This window comes from Balaenoptera acutorostrata, chromosome 9, assembly GCF_949987535.1.
Source record: "Balaenoptera acutorostrata chromosome 9, mBalAcu1.1, whole genome shotgun sequence".
In the NCBI taxonomy this organism is placed as follows: domain Eukaryota; kingdom Metazoa; phylum Chordata; class Mammalia; order Artiodactyla; family Balaenopteridae; genus Balaenoptera; species Balaenoptera acutorostrata.
Window position 1 is genome coordinate 11,253,696 of NC_080072.1, and position 18,699 is coordinate 11,272,394.

At 39.2% G+C, this 18,699-nt stretch overlaps 1 protein-coding gene across 1 annotated transcript in view; it reads right to left on the reverse strand.

The window, feature by feature from the left end:
• Nucleotides 1-14,163: 14,163 nt before the first annotated feature.
• OOSP3 (oocyte secreted protein family member 3) overlaps nt 14,164-18,699 on the reverse strand; it is a 44,507-nt gene continuing 39,971 nt past the window's right edge. The window contains 4 exon segments of the mRNA XM_057552495.1: nt 14,164-14,238; nt 14,722-14,875; nt 17,137-17,225; nt 17,938-17,943. Coding sequence (XP_057408478.1) covers nt 14,164-14,238; nt 14,722-14,875; nt 17,137-17,225; nt 17,938-17,943 — 324 coding nt within the window.

An 18,699-nucleotide genomic window follows, 5' to 3' on the forward strand; every position in this document is an offset into this window, starting at 1 on the left:
AATCCAACAATACATTAAAAGGGTCATACACCATGAACAAGTGGGATTTATCCCAGGGATGCAAGGATTTTTTAATATCCACCAATCAATCAGTGTGATACACCACATTAACAAATTGAAGAATAAAAACCATATGATTACCTAAATAGATGCAGGAAAAGCTTTTGATAAAATTCAACATCCATTTATGATAAAAACTCTCCAGAAAGTGGGAATAGAGGAAACCTACCTCAACATAATAAAGGCCATATATGACAAACCCACAGTTAACACCACACTCACTGTTAAAAACCTGAAAGCTTCCTATACACTAATGATGAAAAAATCTGAAAGTGAAATTAAGAAAACACTCCCATTTACTATTGCAACAAAAAGAATAAAATATTTAGGAATAAACCTACCTAAGGAGACAAAAGACCTGTATGCAGAAAATTATAAGACACTGATGAAAGAAATTAAAGATGATACAAATAGATGGAGGAATATACCATGTTCCTGGATTGGAAGAATCAACATTGTGAAAATGACTCTACTACCCAAAGCAATCTACAGATTCAATGCAATCCCTATCAAACTACCACTGGCATTTTTCACAGAACTAGAACAAAAAATTTCACAATTTGTATGGAAGCACAAAAGACCCCGAATAGCCAAAGCAATCTTGAGAACGAAAAATGGAGCTGGAGGAATCAGGCTCCCTGACTTCAGACTATATTACAAAGCTACAGTAATCAAGACAGTTTGGTACTGGCACAAAAACAGAAACATAGATCAATGGAACAGGATAGAAAGCCCAGAGATAAACCCACGCACGTATGGTCACCTTATCTTTGATAAAGGAGGCAAGCATATACAGTGGAGAAAAGACAGCCTCTTCAATAAGTGGTGCTGGGAAAACTGGACAGGTACATGTAAAAGTATGAAATTAGAACACTCCCTAACACCATACACAAAAATAAACTCAAAATTGATTAAAGACCTAAATGTAAGGCCAGACACTATCAAACTCTTAGAGGAAAACATAGGCAGAACACTCTATGACATAAATCACAGCAAGATCCTTTTGGACCCAACTCCTAGAGAAATGGAAATAAAAACAAAAATAAACAAATGGGACCTAATGAAACTTAAAAGCCTTTGCACAGCAAAGGAAACTATAAACAATACCAAAAGACAACACTCAGAATGGGAGAAAATATTTGCAAATGAAGCAACTGACAAAGGATTAATCTCCAAGATTTACAAGCAGCTCATGCAGCTCAATAACAAAAAAACAAACAACCCAATCCAAAAATGGGCAGAAGACCTAAATAGACATTTCTCCAAAGAAGATATACAGATTGCCAACAGACACATGAAAGAATGCTCAACATCATTAATCATTAGAGAAATGCAAATCATAACTACAATGAGATATCATCTCATACCAGTCAGAATGGCCATCATCAAAAAACCTAGAAACAATAAATGCTGGAGAGGGTGTGGAGAAAAGGGAACACTCTTGCACTGTTGGTGGGAATGTAAATTGATACAGCCATTATGGAGAATAGTATGGAGGTTCCTTAAAAAACTAAAAATAGAACTACCATACGACCCAGCAATCCCACTACTGGGCATATACCCTGAGAAAACCATAATTCAAAAAGAGTCATGTACCAAAATGTTCATTGCAGCTCTATTTACAATAGCCAGGACATGGAAGCAACCTAAGTGTCCATCATCGGATGAATGGATAAAGAAGATGTGGCACATATATACAATGGAATATTACTCAGCCATAAAAAGAAATGAAAAAGAGGTATTTGTAGTGAGGTGGATGGAGTTAGAGTCTGTCATACAGAGTGAAGTAAGTCAGAAAGAGAAAAACAAATACAGTATGCTAACACATATATATGGAATCTAAGGGGGAAAAAAAAGTCATGAAGAACCTAGTGGCAAGATGGGAATAAAGACACAGACCTACTAGAGAATGGACTTGAGGATATGGGGAGGGGGAGGGGTGAGATGTGACAGGGTGAGAGAGTGGCATGGACATATATACACTACCAAATGTAAAATAGATAGCTAGTGGGAAGCAGCCGCATAGCACAGGGAGATCAGCTCGGTGCTTTGTGACCACCTAGAGGGGTGGGATAGGGAGGGTGGGAGGGAGGGAGATGCAAGAGGGAAGAGATATGGGAACATATGTATATGTATAACTGATTCACTTTGTTATAAAGCAGAAACTAACACACCATTGTAAAGCAATTATACTCCAATAAAGATGTTAAAAAAAAATAAAAATAAAATAAATAAATAAATAAAATGAAAGGGGAAAAAAAAAAAAGCTGAAAGCCTTTCCTCTAAGATCAGGAACAAGACAAGGATGTCCACTCTCACCACCTGTCTTGGAAGTCCTAGCCAAGACATAGAAGTAACCTAAATATCCATCGACAGATGAATGGATAAAGAAGATGTGGTACATATATACAATGGAATATTACTCAGCCATAAAAAAAGAATGAAATAATGCCATTTGCAACAACAAGAATGGACCTAGAGAGTATCATATTAAGTGAGATAAGCCAGACAGAGAAAGACAAATATCATATGAAATCACTTATATGTGGAATCTAAGATACAAATGAACTTATACACAAAACAGAAATAGACCCACAGACATAGAAAACAAAGTTATGGTTACCAAAGGTGAAAGGGGGTGGGAATAGCAATAGATTAGGAGTTTGGGATTAACATATACACACTACTATATATAAAATAGATCGCCAACAAGGACCTACTCTATAGCACAGGGAACTGTACTCAATATTTTATAATAACCTATAAAGGAAAAGAATCTGATAAAAATTATATATATACATATATATGTGTGTGTGTGTGTATAACTGAATCACTTTGCTCTACACCTAAAACTAACACAACATTGTAAATCAACTATACTTCAATTAGAAAAACAAAACTAAAGAGCTATACAATGTGGGACTCACTAGGAAGTCTTACATATCCAATAAAACTCAGAAGTCCGTGTTTGGTTCCTTGGAATGTACTGCAGGACAGTTAAAAAGTGTCTATCTGCAGACACCTGATAGAACACAGAAATTTGAGTGGAAGTTATTTCATATGTCATGAGAAGTTTTGCATATTTAAACTAAGAAGCTGATAACATATGAGTGCTCTTTGAAATGACCTTCATGTCTGTTGACTCTCATTTACCTTTCAACCCACTGGGGAAAAAACTATCTTCATATTAAAGGGTCTAGGAAGTTCTGTTCACTCAATGAAGCAGAAGTTACTGGATTCAGAAGATACATATGTAAGTTATACAGAGTTTTAAATAGAGCAAGAAAACAATGTTAGTTAACCAAAAAGGATTACTTTAGAACACTAATGTTACCACGTTTTTCAAACAATTTAGCTGGTAATAGATGTCCTCACCATTTTGGGACATTATTGCATGATTAAGGGTATTATTGTACCTACTCATAATTTATATGAATGATTTGGGACACTGTCTAGTAATGTAAACATCTCATTATTATGACGAAAATGTATCAAGTCCAAAACACTCCTCTGCAAACATTAAGTGGTAATGATAGTACAGTTGTACAAAAACACTTCCCAAGAATAAGTTTAGAATGGAAATTAGATATTATAAAATGCTATGAAGAAGGACCCCAAAAAAGGTTAAGCTCAGAGATGCAAGAGTAGCAACTGCTACAATACAGTTGGTCCTAAGTCAAACTATTGTTTGAATTTAGTATTTTGGGGTGACCTGGAAAAAGGCAATAGTAATACCAAAAGTCTTACTACAAGTATTTATTGTGCTTTAAATTTTTGACGTTTCTCCATTTCTGTCCACCAACACATCCATCTTGTCTTATTTTGTGGGGATAAAAATAAGTCTTTAATTAGTTTTGAAATACGAGATCTGCAGCAAGATTGTTTCCTGCCCTCATCCCACCTACAGTGAGGCTATGGCTAGAAATTCCTAGGACACCACCTGGGGCCACTGAGAGCTTCCCACAGACATCTCCCCTTTCAGAACCAAGGTCGTGGCTGGCCCACTATTGTGGTTTTTCTTAGGATTGCAAGATGCCCTCAGCAATAACCATCAGGAAAGTTTGAAAGACAAGGGTTCTTACTCACAGGTCCTGGAGGGTACACAACATATCTAGGGCCACATGATGAGGTCACAGGTAGAAAGGGAGCCTGGGCCTGGGGTTCTGCTTTTATTGGGGTCCAGGGTTGGGGACCTAGGTTTTTGCAGACATACCCTTTATTGATGAGTTTATAACATTAAGAGTAGGAATTAGAGGCCAAATGGTCAGTTATCTAAGTCAATAAGAGATGGGGCCTGACTCATCTGGTGATGTGTTTTTTTGAGATAGCCATCTTTGAAGTGGATGCATCGGCAATCAAAAGCTTACGTCAGGCACTTGCATTATAATCCAAAAAACTGTCAGGAGTTTATACTACAAAGATATACCTTATATAATGTAGAGCTAGCCTATGTAAGCTAAGTGGGTGAAACAAAACCAAAAGAAGAGGGGCTTCCCTGGTGGCGCAGTGGTTGAGAATCTGCCTGCTAATGCAGGGGACACGGGTTTGAGCGCTGGTCTGGGAAGATCCCACATGCCACGGAGCAACTAGGCCCGTGAGCCACAATTACTGAGCCTGCACGTCTGGAGCCTGTGCTCCGCAATAAGAGAGGCCGCGATAGTGAGAGGCCTGCGCACAGCGATGAACAGTGGCCCCTGCTTGCCGCAACTAGAGAAAGCCCTTGCACAGAAACGAAGACCCAACACAGCCAAAAATAAATAAATAAATAAATAAATAAATAATAAAAATTTAAAAAAAAAACAAAAGAAGAGTATTTCATGACACATGAAAATTATGTGAAATTCAAATTTCAGTGTCCATAAAAAAAAAGTGTTATTGAAACACAGACATGCTCATTCATTTGCATATTGTCTATTGCTACTTTTGAGCTACAATGACAGAATAGTTGCAATAGATATCATGGTTTACAAGGCATGGCTCACAAAACCTAAAATATTTGCTAACTGCCCCTTTCCAGGAAAAGTTTGCCAACCCAGCTAGAGTGTCCTGTATAGAGGATACCCCAAGTACATAAATGAAAAGGGAAAACTCACTCTTCATCTCCTACTTTAGTAAATACCCTCATTCTTAGTAGAAAACCTACTTTTCCCTCATTCTGCATTGTTTGAAAGCAAAATTAGTAGCATAGCACCTTATTACAAAGACAAATTCGGAGCAAGTATTTGGACTTTATAAAAGCAAAAAGACAAAAGTGTGAGAAATGCATCCTACTCTTACCTGAATCTCAATCTCACAAGCCATGACAGGGTAAAAACAAAACAAAACAAAACAAACAAAAAAAAACCCACCTCAAATCAGTCTGCCAACTCATGGGTCACTGGACCCAAATATAATTCATTGCCGTATACACATTTTTGAGATTCAATCTCCTCTTCCATAACTAAGAAATCAAAGTAAAAGAAGTCACATTCTATCCCTGTTGAAATAGAAAAATATCATGTTGCAATTCTGATCCCCTTCCCCAAAAGTACTCGGAAACTCAGCACAGCCAGGTGACAAGCAAGAATTAAGAACTATTCCAGTAAAGATGAGTGATCCCCACCCATCGGCACACAATTCTCATTCTTCACACTCTTACTTCTTTTCATCCATTAAACCCTCCCCCTTCCACCAAAAAAATTGTACCCTGGAAAAAAGATTCCTTCCCCCTTTTCTGTGTCCATGGCTGAAAATTCGATACAGTGGATGCTCAGTACACGTTTGTTGAAGTGATGAAGCGGTACCCAAGATAGCCTAGCCTAACATCAGAACTGAGACTAACACCGGGGTTGTTGGCTTGGTTCAACCTGAGCCCTTGTTTGGCTCCCTCTCTGACTTGTCCAGGATTGTGTACCTATTTGCCTACCTGACATGGCCACTTGTCCAGAATTCATCTTTCTCTGCAAACTGTTCATCAGTAAGCGGCATCATAATCCACCTGACTACCCAGGTCCCAAATCCTAGACATTATCTTTGATCCATTTCCTTTACTCCTTCACCCTCCATACCTAGTCCACCAACAACTCCTGGTCACTGTGCTTTTCAAAAAGATCCCAAGTCTGTCCACCTGTGTGGCCACATTGACTTCCTCTTTGTCCTTGGATGGTGCTATGCTCTCTTCCACATCAGGGCTTTTTTTTTTTTTTTTTTTCATATCAGGGCTTTTGCATTTTGTGTTCCCTTAGCCTGGAATGCCCTTTCACTGAAGCACTGGTGGCTGGCATGCTCTCATCCTTTCTCAGCTTGGACATCACCCCCTTAGGAGGCCATCCCAGGGCATGCTGCTTCTAAGCCCTGCCCTTCCCCACCCAGTTTCCATTTTTACCCACCACTATCACTTTAAACCACTTGCTGCAATATGAAAGTATCAATTATTTGTTTATGTGTTTATTGTTTATCTTCTATGCCAGAAAGTCAGCTCCATGAGTTCAGTGGCCTTGTGTTTCCTGCCAACTGCATATCTCCTGGGACCTAAAGCAGGGTCTGGCATTGAACAGGTGCTCAAACATTGTTCATTAATATGTGGGAAAGAGAAGAGTTTGACAAGAAAGGAAAAATCACCCTTGTGTTTCCCCGTGTTCAGAGAAGAGAAATAAAAGGCGTACAATATCACTTTGAAGAAAAGGAAAAAAAAAAAAAAGATTTTCTTGGTTAGCGAGTTGGTTCTTGAAGATGAAAAATCTCTGCTGGAAGAAAAGACAGCCTCTCAAGCTAGACTGAAAATACCTCAAGGCTCAGACCTTTTCTTTATACTCTAGATCTTCATTCTCTGCCCCGCTCCCCTGCAGCATAGACTAGGACCCTCCCCTGCCCACTCCACGAATACACAGGCACACACACAGGTGATCCTGGAGAGACAGCAGTGAGCAGTCCCAAAGAGAGATCTCAGTTCCCTGCCCAGGAATTCAACCTGGGTAGCCTGGATGAAAACCAGGAATCCTAGCCACTAGACCACCAGGGGCTAGAGGCTAGAAGCCAAGTTCCCCTGGCTCTTAGCCCCATTGAAAGCAAGAGTGTTTCAAGGAGGTAAAAACTGTAAAAACAGGTCCAAAGTTTATTATTAGAGACACAGCATAACATCTGGGAGAGCACACAGAGAAACTGTTTAAGTCAGAAGCAAGGCAGAAAGGATATGGGCGTCCTCTCTAATGAGGAGTGCAGCCCTTCCAGGTCTTTGTTTACATTTGGCCAATTATCTTGTTTCTTTTTCACACCTGACCTGTCCTAGGACTCTCCCCAACATACATGTGCAACTTTTTGCTAAGATGGATCCCACTGCAGAGGCCTATGGGTGCATGTCCACACTTATTATGGGGTGGCGCCCCATCCCCTTTTGTTCCCCAAGGAGCCTTCCTGTGCGTGTGCAGACAGGGAAGTTTTCCTTGACCTCAGGAGTGGTCATCTTATCTCTTTATTCCAGCAGAGCTCAGCTTCTGCCACTACCTTTGTCCTTGGAGTGTCTGGGTGAGAACAAAGCTTCAATTTTGCTCCACTTGACAAACACCCGCTGTCCAGCCCAGGGGCCCATCTATCTCCTACCTCACAGGGAAGAAAAACAAATACTGACTTCTCTGGGGACTTCACAACCAAACCAGACATCATGAGCTGCCTTCCCTGCAGATGGCACTGTTTCATAGGTTTAGAAGGAGCCATGAGGGCCTTTTGGAGAAGAAAAAAAGTCAGGGTGAATTTCCATTCGCTCATTTAACAAATCTTTGAGCATCTGTTCCAGCTGTTTCCTTGAATCTAAGATTCTTCCAACTTTAGATACACCATTATTTTATGGACCACTAAGATTAAAGAAGCTACCAATTAATCTGACACATTTCGTTACTTAATCTTAGAATCATTCTATGCAAATTAAAAGAGCTCTGTGGACAGTTTTAATCATATCACTCACATGCTACACACAAAAGCAAATGTAAACAAAGTAGCTGGTGAAAGTAAATCCTAAAATATTTTCATCATGAGTCTGCGTCTTCCAAATCGCTTCCTGGCTCAGAATCATCAGTCCCTGTTTTCTCACATAATTATCATGCTTTGAGCCATCACAAGCATGGATAATGCAATATCTCTTAAAAGAATGCTCCACTCTTATCTCCAGAATTGCCTGTCCATGGGTGACCCCAATTTCTCAAGTTTTCATGCTGACCCTCTCTGATCTTACCAGGAGGTGTCAACAGAAAATTTCAGATCAAATTCTTCACGTGCAAGTGATCGCAGCTACAGCACACCTGTCCGCCAGCCAACTGGAATGTCATTGATTATAAAGCCTCTAAAATTCGGATGTCTTGTTATATGAAAAAAAAAATGTGCTTGTTAGAATGAGTGAAATATGCTATATGCCAGGTTCTGTTCTAGGCACTGGAGATACAGAAGTGGGGGAAGGAATCTCCTGGAGCTGATACTATAATGAAGGGATACAGAGAATATGAAATAAATAAGTAAAATATTATCATATTAGATGGTGATAAACACTCAAAAGGCTTAGAGCTGTACATGGGATAACATTTAAAATAATTTTCTCAGTCAAGGAAGGCCTCACTGTATAACTGAATCAATTTATTGTACACCAGAAACTAACACAACATTGTAAATCAACTATATGTCAACAAAAATTTATAAATAAATAAATAAAACTTCACAGCACAAAAACAAAAGGCCTCACTGAGAAAGTAACATTTAAGCAGAGACCTGAAGTTGTCAGGTGAGCCAGCCATAGAAGAATAGGCGGCAGTGAGAATTCCAGGCAGATCATCAAGGTGCCAAGGTCCTAAGGCAGGAGCATGCCTGGCCTATTCAACGAATGATAAGGAGGTCAAACAGCTAAAACAGAGTGAGGGCAGACATAGAGAACAGATGTGTGGTTGCCAAGGGAGAGGGGAGCAGGGGAGGGTTGGGCTGGGAGTTTGGGATTAGCAGATGCAAACCATTATATACAGGATGGATAAACAACAAGGTCCTATTGCATAGCATAGGGAACTATATTCAATATACTGGAATAAGCCATAATGGAAAAGAATATGAAAAAGTATACATATGTATACTTTTCATGTGTATAACTGAATCACTTTGCTGTGCAGCAGAAACTAACACAACATTGTAAATACTTCAATAAAATAAATTTTTAAAAAATAAAGTAGAGGGCTTCCCTGGTGGCGCAGTGGTTGGGAGTCTGCCTGCTAATGCAGGGGACACAGGTTCGAGCCCTGGTCTGGGAAGATCCCACATGCCGCAGAGCAACTAGGCCCGTGAGCCACAACTACTGAGCCTGCGCGTCTGGAGCCTGTGCTCCGCAACATGAGAGGCCCGTGCACCGCGATGAAGGGTGGCCCCCGCTTGCCACAACTAAAGAAAGCCCTCGCACAGAAACGAAGACCCAACACACCCAAAAATAAATAAATAAATACATTTATTTTTATAAATAAAGTAGAGTGAGGAGGATGGGGTAGCCTGGTAGGAGCTGAGTGCTGGCACTCCCTAGCTCTCTTCCCTGGAATATAATAAAACCAGACTGCAGAGTGCTTCCTGGGCCATAATTAAGACTGGAGCTTTTACGGTGAGTCAGAATGGATGAATAGGCAGAGCACAGAGGTTTTTTAGGGCAATGAAATTATTCTGTGTAATACTTTAATGGTGGACACATGTCCAAACCCATAAATGTACAAGAGTGAACATTAAGGTAAACTACAGAATTCGGGTGCGTATGATGAATCTACGTTGACACATCAACTGCAACAGAGGTGCTACTCTGGTGCGGGATGTTGATAATGGGAGGCTGTGCCTGGGCGGGGGTGGGGTAGGGGTTTATGGGAAATTCCTGTCCCTTCCTCTCAATTTTGCTGTGAACCTAAAACTGCTTTTAAAAAATTAAATATTTTTTAAAATATAAGAATACATATTATCCCTCTCTGTTAGTAGTATTTAAAAAAACACCTTTACACATATTTTTTCCTCCCATTCTCTTATTTTTGTGCATGTGATAAGAACACTTAACCTAAGATCTATCCTCTTAACAAAATTTTAAACGTACAGTATTGTTAACCACAGGCACTATGGTGTACAGTAGATCTCTAGGACTTATATAGCATTGGGATAACTAGATATCCACATGCAAGAGAATAAAATTGGACCCCTATGGTACACCATTCACAAAAATCAACTCAAAATGGATTAAAGACTTAAATATAAGACCTGAAACTGGAAAACTCCTGGAAGAAAACACAGAGAAAATCTTCTTGACATTGGCCTTGGCAATGATTTCTTGGATATGACACTGAAAGCACAAGTAACAAAAGCAAAAATAGACAAATGGGATCACATCACACTAAAAAGCTTCTGCACAGCAAAGGAAACCATCAACAAAGTGAAAAGACAACCTATGGAATGGGAGAAAATATTTGCAAACCACATATCTGATAAAGGGTTAATGTCCAAAATAGCATAAATAAATAAATAACCTGATTTTAAAATGGCCAAAGGACTTGAATAGATATTTCTCAAAAGAAGACATACAAATAACCAACACATATATGGAAAAGTGCTCAATATCACTAATCAGGGAAATGCAAAACCACAGTAAGATATCACCTCACATCCGTTAGAGTGGCTATTATCATAAATGAAACATAACAAGTGATGGCAAGAATGTGGAGAAAAAGGAACCCTTGTGCACTGTTGGGGGGAATGTAAATTGGTGCAGCCACTATGGAAAACAGTAGGAAGAGTCTTCAAAAAATTAAAATACAACTGACATAGGATCCAGCAATCCCATTCTGGGTATATATCTAAAGGAAATGAAAACAGGATCTCAAAGAGATATCTGTCCTCTCATGTTCACTGAGGCACTATCCACAATAGCCAAGATATGGAAGCAACCTAAATGTCCATCAATGGATGAATGGATAAAGAACATATGATATTTACATACAATGTGATATTATTCATCTTTTAAAAATAAGGAAATCCTGTCATTTGCAACTACATGGATGAACCTGGAGTACATTATGCTAAGTGGAAGAAGCCAGACAAAGAAGAACAAAAAATACATGACCCCACTTATATGAAGAATCTAAATAACCTAAGTAATTAAACTCATAGGAGAAAGTATAATGGTGTTTACCAGGGACTAAGGCAGAAAGGAGATGCCTTCGTCATCTAACGAGGAGATGTTGGTCAAAGGGCATAAAGTTTCCCATTGGCCTTTGTTATTAGGAGCAAATACTCCTGTCAAAGCCACCACGCTGAAGGCCCATCACTGGCAATCATTCCATTAAATCACCATCAACCCAATATTTCTCACCTATTTGGCAACAGCCCAGACCTAGTAAAAATCAAGGGGCTAAGGAAAAGCAGCTCTCTTGACCACATAGAGGCCTTCATCTTGATAATGAAGACTGCCAGCAAGGACTGTTCAGGAAACAGAAGGTGAAGGTTTAGGAAGCCTCGCAAGATTTTAGGCCTGTGCCTGTGCTCAGGTGCAAAGAGTTATCCACCAAAGGAAAACTTTTACAGCACTATCACTCAGCCTCCTGAAAGGAACATTTTTATGACCGCTCTGGTACTCAAAAGTGTATGTAGGTCTCATACAATTAAACAGCTCTTTTCCATGTTCGTGGACCTGGGGGATCTCTGAAATTCCTGAGAGTTTGTCCTACATAGGTCAAGTGACTTATAGGGGGCTTTGTGGGATCAATTTAAGGATGCCACAAAGCTTTGTCTTAACTGATGGGGTTGTTTGATTACGTACTCGAAGTCATTATTTCAGATTTAAGGTGAATCCTCCAAAAATATTTTGTTAAAATGCAATTATCTCCCTCTGGGGCACTGAGGGGGGCAGCTACAACAGACTTGAAGGCTTTTATCCACCTAGACAGGCAAGCTGAAGGGGATTCAAACCTAGAGGACCATCCTAGCCTGCTATGGAAATAAGCTTGGTGGAATCCCACCCTCCAAAGTGAATTCTTAATTAGTTTCAGATCAACTGAAAGTACTGTCAAATAAGAAATCCAAAACTCATTAGAAAAAAATATTATCAATTTACCTTGTTCCTAGAATCCAAGAATGAAAATTAACCTCATCCTATTGATCTTGGAGAAAGGTAAAGAAATATTCTTACTACAGCTGTTCCCAATAGGCCTGCAGTGTAGTCAAGCTTTGTATTCTGTCTCCTTGTTGACCCAATGGTGTTCATTTCCACCATGGCTACTAAACCTTTCTTAAAGGACTTAAGCTACCAACAGTAAAGGATTATTATGTTTCTACTGAATTGAAAATATGACGTGTCCACAATTCAGAAAACTGCTAAACAGTAGAACACTACTGCCTGCATCTGCCAATATTAATAACATCTGTGGAAGATTAGAGTATAAAAGACACCATTCAGATCTGGCTTTGCTTCTTGCTAGCAAAGTGAACATGGTGATTCCACCTCTTAGGCTTTGTTCTCTGATTTGGAAAGTGAACTTGATAAAGAACACCTTGTAAAAGTGCAGACATACAAGCCAGTGTTATTCGGGCTCTATATTCAAGGTGTAATATATAAGAAAAAGAAAAGAACTTTTCAAACAACTGGAAAATTAAAGGATATAACATTTATATGCCCACCACTCAGCTGTAACAGATTTTAACATTTTTATGTTTGTTTCAGATATATTTTAGAAATAAAACATTACAATGGAGATCCCCCCCCCACCATGTGCCCCTACTTAACGTAACTCTCCTTCCCTCTCCTGAGATAGTAACCATCATTCCCATGCATGGTTTTACACTTTTACTAAATGCGTATATATAGATAGCGTTCGTTTTACAAATATAGCGCATTTGCGTATTTTTAAAGCTTTACAAGTGAGGTCATGCTAAAAATATTCTGCAACTCGTCTCTAATAGTATTAAACTGACAGACCTATGGCTTATTCATTGTATCCGCTCCATAGGACTTAAAGTTTGAACAGAGGTTGTTCTCAAAGTTTTCCATAAATTCATTCATTTAGTCATTAAAACAGTCCTAGGAGGTAGATATTATTTTCCTCCAATTATACAGATGATCAAGTGATACATGGAGGAATTAAATAACCTGCCCTGAGCCACACAGCTAGTAAGTGGCATGTAATCTGCATAGGATCAGACTCTGAGATAAGGGTTCAAAGCTCAAGATTGGTTCAAGAGGAGCACAGTAATACAATAGCTAATATTGAGGAGGGTTCCTGGTGGGAAGTTGTGCTTAATTAAGTGACAGGTGGACCCACTCACTCACCTTTCTGAAAGTCCTTTATCAACTCTATCTTTTCCAACTTCATCTTCACTCACCATAAGAAGTCAAACTAAAAGAATTTGAATGCGTTACCCAACTACCAGTACCTCTGTGAGTGGTTTATTGAATGCTACTAACAGCTGTGTGGGTGACAATGACCCTTCCACACCAACCTCCCAGCTTAGGCCCTATTTTGAGGTTATTATTCAGACATCAAGAAGTATAGCCACAAAGACACAGCATGTTTTATTTGTAAAATCATCTCTCCATAAAGATTATATATTTATATATATCTTATCATAAGAGAATACGCAACGGCTACATTGCCACTTGTTTATAAGAAACACTTTTTAAAAACATAAAGCAGGGCTTCCCTGGTGGCTCAGTGGTTGAGAATCTGCCTGCTAATGCAGGAGACACGGATTCGAGCCCTGGTCTGGGAAGATCCCACATGCCGCGGAGCAACTGGGCCCGTGAGCCACAACTACTGAGCCTGCGCGTCTGGAGCCTGTGCTCCGCAACAAGAGAGGCCGCGATAGTGAGAGGCCCGCGCACCGCGATGAAGAGTGGTCCCCGCTCGCCGCAACTAGAGAAAGCCCTCGCACAGAAATGAAGACCCAACACAGCCAAAAATAAATAAATAAATTAATTAATTCAAAAACAAAAACATAAAGCATTAGGCACTACCTGAACCCTAACCTCTAGATGAACTCTCAGGACGTGGCACAGAAAAGTTCCAAAATCTATAATGATTGGTTTTAAAATTAAAGAATGCTATCGTAACAGAGTTATCAAGATTGCCACGGAATAATCTAGAACAGAGCTACATTTGGACTCTCATGAACTAAAGAATGAGGCATTTTAAGTGGAAGTGACTGATGGGATGGCTTTACCAGCAGAATAAAAAGACAGGGAGTTAATAAACAGCTGCAGTGTAGTTGCTGACACACTCGGTACAGAAGACACATTGACTAACACTCTGACCACTGAATATTGAGCATCTACTCTGTGCCAGTCATCAGAGGGGATGGTTGAGGAGATTGAGACCCTTGACAATTTTTATCCCAGTAAAAGCTATTTAAAGTAAATGGTTTGCTTATCAGATTATGTTTAAACCAGACTGGAGATTTACTGAATCTGATGTGATAACTGGGGTGACGGAAGATTTATCAATAAGACCAGAACATATATAAACACGTGTAAATAGCATTTTTTTCCAAACATGATTGTAATTAATGTAAGACATCACGTAGACACCATTTAAAACAAAAACCAGAAAACCAAAACAAAAACACTAATTGGCAGAGCTTTGGGCTTTTTCTCTCCTTATATCAAGCCCAGCACCTGCTGCCTGTTCTAAGGGTCCTCACCGAGGAGTGTTGGAAGTATGGAATCCAAGGCAATGCAAACGGGCAAGGGTTGGTTAAGTTCCAGGAAGAGCAAGAACTGGCAGAGGGAATATCATTTTTGAACTTTGTAAGATTGTTGTTGATAGTGCTTGGAGTGGTATCCAAAAATGATCAGCTACAAGTTTTAAAGAAGAGAAAATCTGCATGTCAGGTTAAATTTAAAAATAAACCATTGGTGGGGCTTCCCTGGTGGCGCAGTGGTTGAGAATCTGCCTGCCAATGCAGGGGACACGGGTTCGAGCCCTGGTCTGGGAAGATCCCACATGCCGCGGAGCAACTGGGCCCGTGAGCCACAACTACTGAGCCTGCGCGTCTGGAGCCTGTGCTCCGAAACAAGAGAGGCCGCGATAGTGAGAGGCCCGTGCACTGCGATGAAGAGTGGCCCCCGCTTGCTGCAACTAGAGAAAGCCCTCGCACAGAAACGAAGACCCAAAACACAGCCAAAAATAAATTAATTAAAATAAATAAATAAATAAATAAATAAATAAATAAACCATTGAGTCTCATTTTGGCTGGACTCATTGCTGTCCACCCTACTTTAACAGTCATCCGTTCAAGGCCACCACCACGCTGCCCCTACTTGATTTTTTTTAAATTTTAGTGACATGTACTTGACTTACAATATTATATTAGTTTCAGGTGTACAATCTATTAAAAACTGCATATTTTTCTAGATTATACTCCATAAAAAGTTGTTATAAAATATTGACTATTTCCCTCTGCTGCACATTACATCCTCGTAAATTATATTATACCTTGTAGTTTGTACCTCTTAATCCCCTTCACCTATGTTGCCCCTCCTCCCACTCCCTCCCCTTTGGTAACCACTAGTTTGTTCTCTGTCTTCGTGACTCTGTTTTATGTTTGTCTTATTTTGCAGAGTCTACCCATCAGCAGATGAATGGACAAAGAAGATGTGGTATATATATACAATGGAATATTAGCCATAAAAAAGAATGAAATTTTGACATTTGTGACAATGTTGATTTTGGGGGAGGGGGAGTGGGAATAACACTAATTCTTAATAACATTAAGAATTCCCCCTCCGCCTCCCAATGACCCACTATTGAAGAATCTATTCCCCAATATAGAGAATGTTAGCTCTGATAGCCTTATGAAGAAGTTATCCAAAGACAGCTCTCACTAGCATAAAGTAAGAGCCCCAGATCTTTTAAATTTTCCACTCATAAAATACTAGAACAGTAAAAGGGTTATTTCATTGATCCTTAAAATATAAAAAAAAAGTTTAGGACGTTTTCCCAAAAGCCATAGGGCCATGGTATCTGTATTAAACAAGCACTCGAATTCCCTTTTAGAAAAAAACCTTTTTCAATCCAATTATGTGCATTTGGGTGTACAGGATTTACCTAAGTTACCAAAATTGGAAAACATTAGGTCTTGTATAGAATAAAGAATTATAAACTGAAGTCAGGATTTAATTTCTTCTAAATGTTTGGCCTTAAAGAGTGGACAATGAGTGCTTTGTCTACCATTCCTATTTTTCCAAGCATCTCCAGATCTTTAGAGGCAGCTATATGAGACGGTGTGTTTAGGTCCTGACTTGCCATCTCCTAACTACATGATCTTGAGCGTGTCAACCTTTGAGCTGTATTAACCCATTTTACTGTCTTTGTAGTGTTCCCCCAAAGCAGAATCTGACAAAGAGATTTATATACAGGAGATTTATCATAGAAGTGCTCCCAATAAAGCAAAGAGGGAAACAGACAAGGAAGATAAAGATAACAAAAGTGTGCTATTTCGGTCAAAGTCCTAGCCTCAGCAGAACCTGCAAGAAAGCTTTCAAGTCAAATCCTGCCTCAGAGTTTGTCCTTGAATCAGGCAACAGAGCCAGGCTTTCGATCATAGGGGCAGAGGAAATTTTGTAAACTCCCAGGCCTAGTTGGGGTCAGTAAAGGCCAAACTGCACAGAATCAAGGGGTGGGGCACACAGAAATGGTGACGACAATCCAAGGGGATCTGGGCAGAGCATCTGCAATGAGCAAATGACATGGATAAGTATTTCCCTGGACTGAGGAACTGTGCCCACCAATCATTCCAGGACTTAAACTGCACTGAGCTTCACTCTCTAAACATTTTTTTTTTTGACCTCTAAATCTGGATTATTATTTTTTAACATCTTTATTGGAGTATAATTGCTTTACAGTGGTGTGTTAGTTTCTGCTTCATAACAAAGTGAATCAGCTATACATATACATATATCCCCATATCTCCTCCCTCTTGCATCTCCCTCCCTCCCTCCCTACGCCACCCCTCTAGGTGGTCACAAAGCACTGAGCTGATCTCCCTGTGCTATAAACATTTTACTTTTAACAAGTAGTTCATAGAAAGTAAAATGAGAACCAGCTGGCCCGTGACACTCCCCTGAAAACAATACACCTTAAAGGAATTTTTCCAGTGACTCCTCTGTGCATTATGTTACAATAGAGAACTGAATAAAAAAATCACTCCCCTGGAGAAAACCTAATGGGACCAAAAAGACTTTTTAAATTGAAGTATACCATCTCACACAGGAGTTTTAATGAAATTTGAACAAGAAACAGATCAATTCAAGATGTAAGATCTTTACACTAAAGTCTCTTCCCATGGATTCTGAAGAGACTGTTTCCACAAAGACCACTAAGAAAATGCCAGCTCAGGCTCTGGACCATCGGTGCCACCAGTTAGCGTTTCTGGAGACTGAAATTGTGAAACTGAAATGATGAATGGCCAGGCTAGAAACAAAGGCTACAGCTTCTACTTAATAATTTTACTCTGGAGATTTGGCTTTCAAACATTACCACAGTGCTAGAAAGATTACAGAGAAGCACTTTTATTTAAAACCATAATTGGAGTTTTGTGTCTTCTGACTACGTGCTTATTGGGGAGACATTCAAAAACACTGTGTTATGGCAAAATAAAAATTTCCATAATCCTAACACAGGGACAACGTCTGTAAACACATTTAGGTGTATACTTCTGCTATTACTCATTTTTAAATTGTCATACTGGATTACCATTTTTCAACCTGTTAATTTATACAATAAATATTCTCATGTAAATAAAATATTTCCAAGGACATTTAATAGACATATAACATTCAGTAACATGTGTTGCTATTAAATGTGTTATTTCAGTCAAAATTCTATCAATTGTATATAAAGTATGGAAAATGGATACTATGTACTCCTTATTTCTCTTATTAATTAAAAATGTATTCAGTAGTAAGTTCCAGTATAGCAGAATAAAGATCACCAAAAATTCACTTCTCCAAAAGGGAACCCTCCCTACACTGTTGGTGGGAATGTAAATTGGTGCAGCCACTATGGAGAACAGTATGGAGGTTCCTTTAAAAACTAAAAATAGAGTTACCATATCATCCAGGATTCCCACTCCTAGGCTTATGTCCAGAGAAAACTCTAATTCAAAAAGATACATGCACCCCAATGTTCACAGCAGTACTGTTTACAGTAACCAAGACGTGGAAGCAAACTAAATGTCCATCAACAGATGAATGGATAAAGAAGATGGGGTACATACACACAATAGAATATTACTCAGCCATAAAAAAGAATGAAACATTGCCATTTACAGCTACATGGATAGACCTAGGGATTATCATACTAAGTGAAGTAAGTCAGACAGAGAAAGACAAATATCATACGATATCACTTAACATGTGGAGTTTACAAAATGATACAGATGAACTTATTTACAAAACATAAATAGACCCACAGACATACAAAACAAACTTATGGTTGCCAGAGGGGGAAAAGGTGGGGTAACGGATAAATTAGGAGTTTGGGATTAGCAGACCCAAACTACTATATGCAAAATGGATAAACAACAAGGTCCAGCTGTATAGTACAGGGAACTAGATTCAATATCTTGTAATAACTACAATGGAAAAGAATCTGAAAAGAATATATATATATATATATA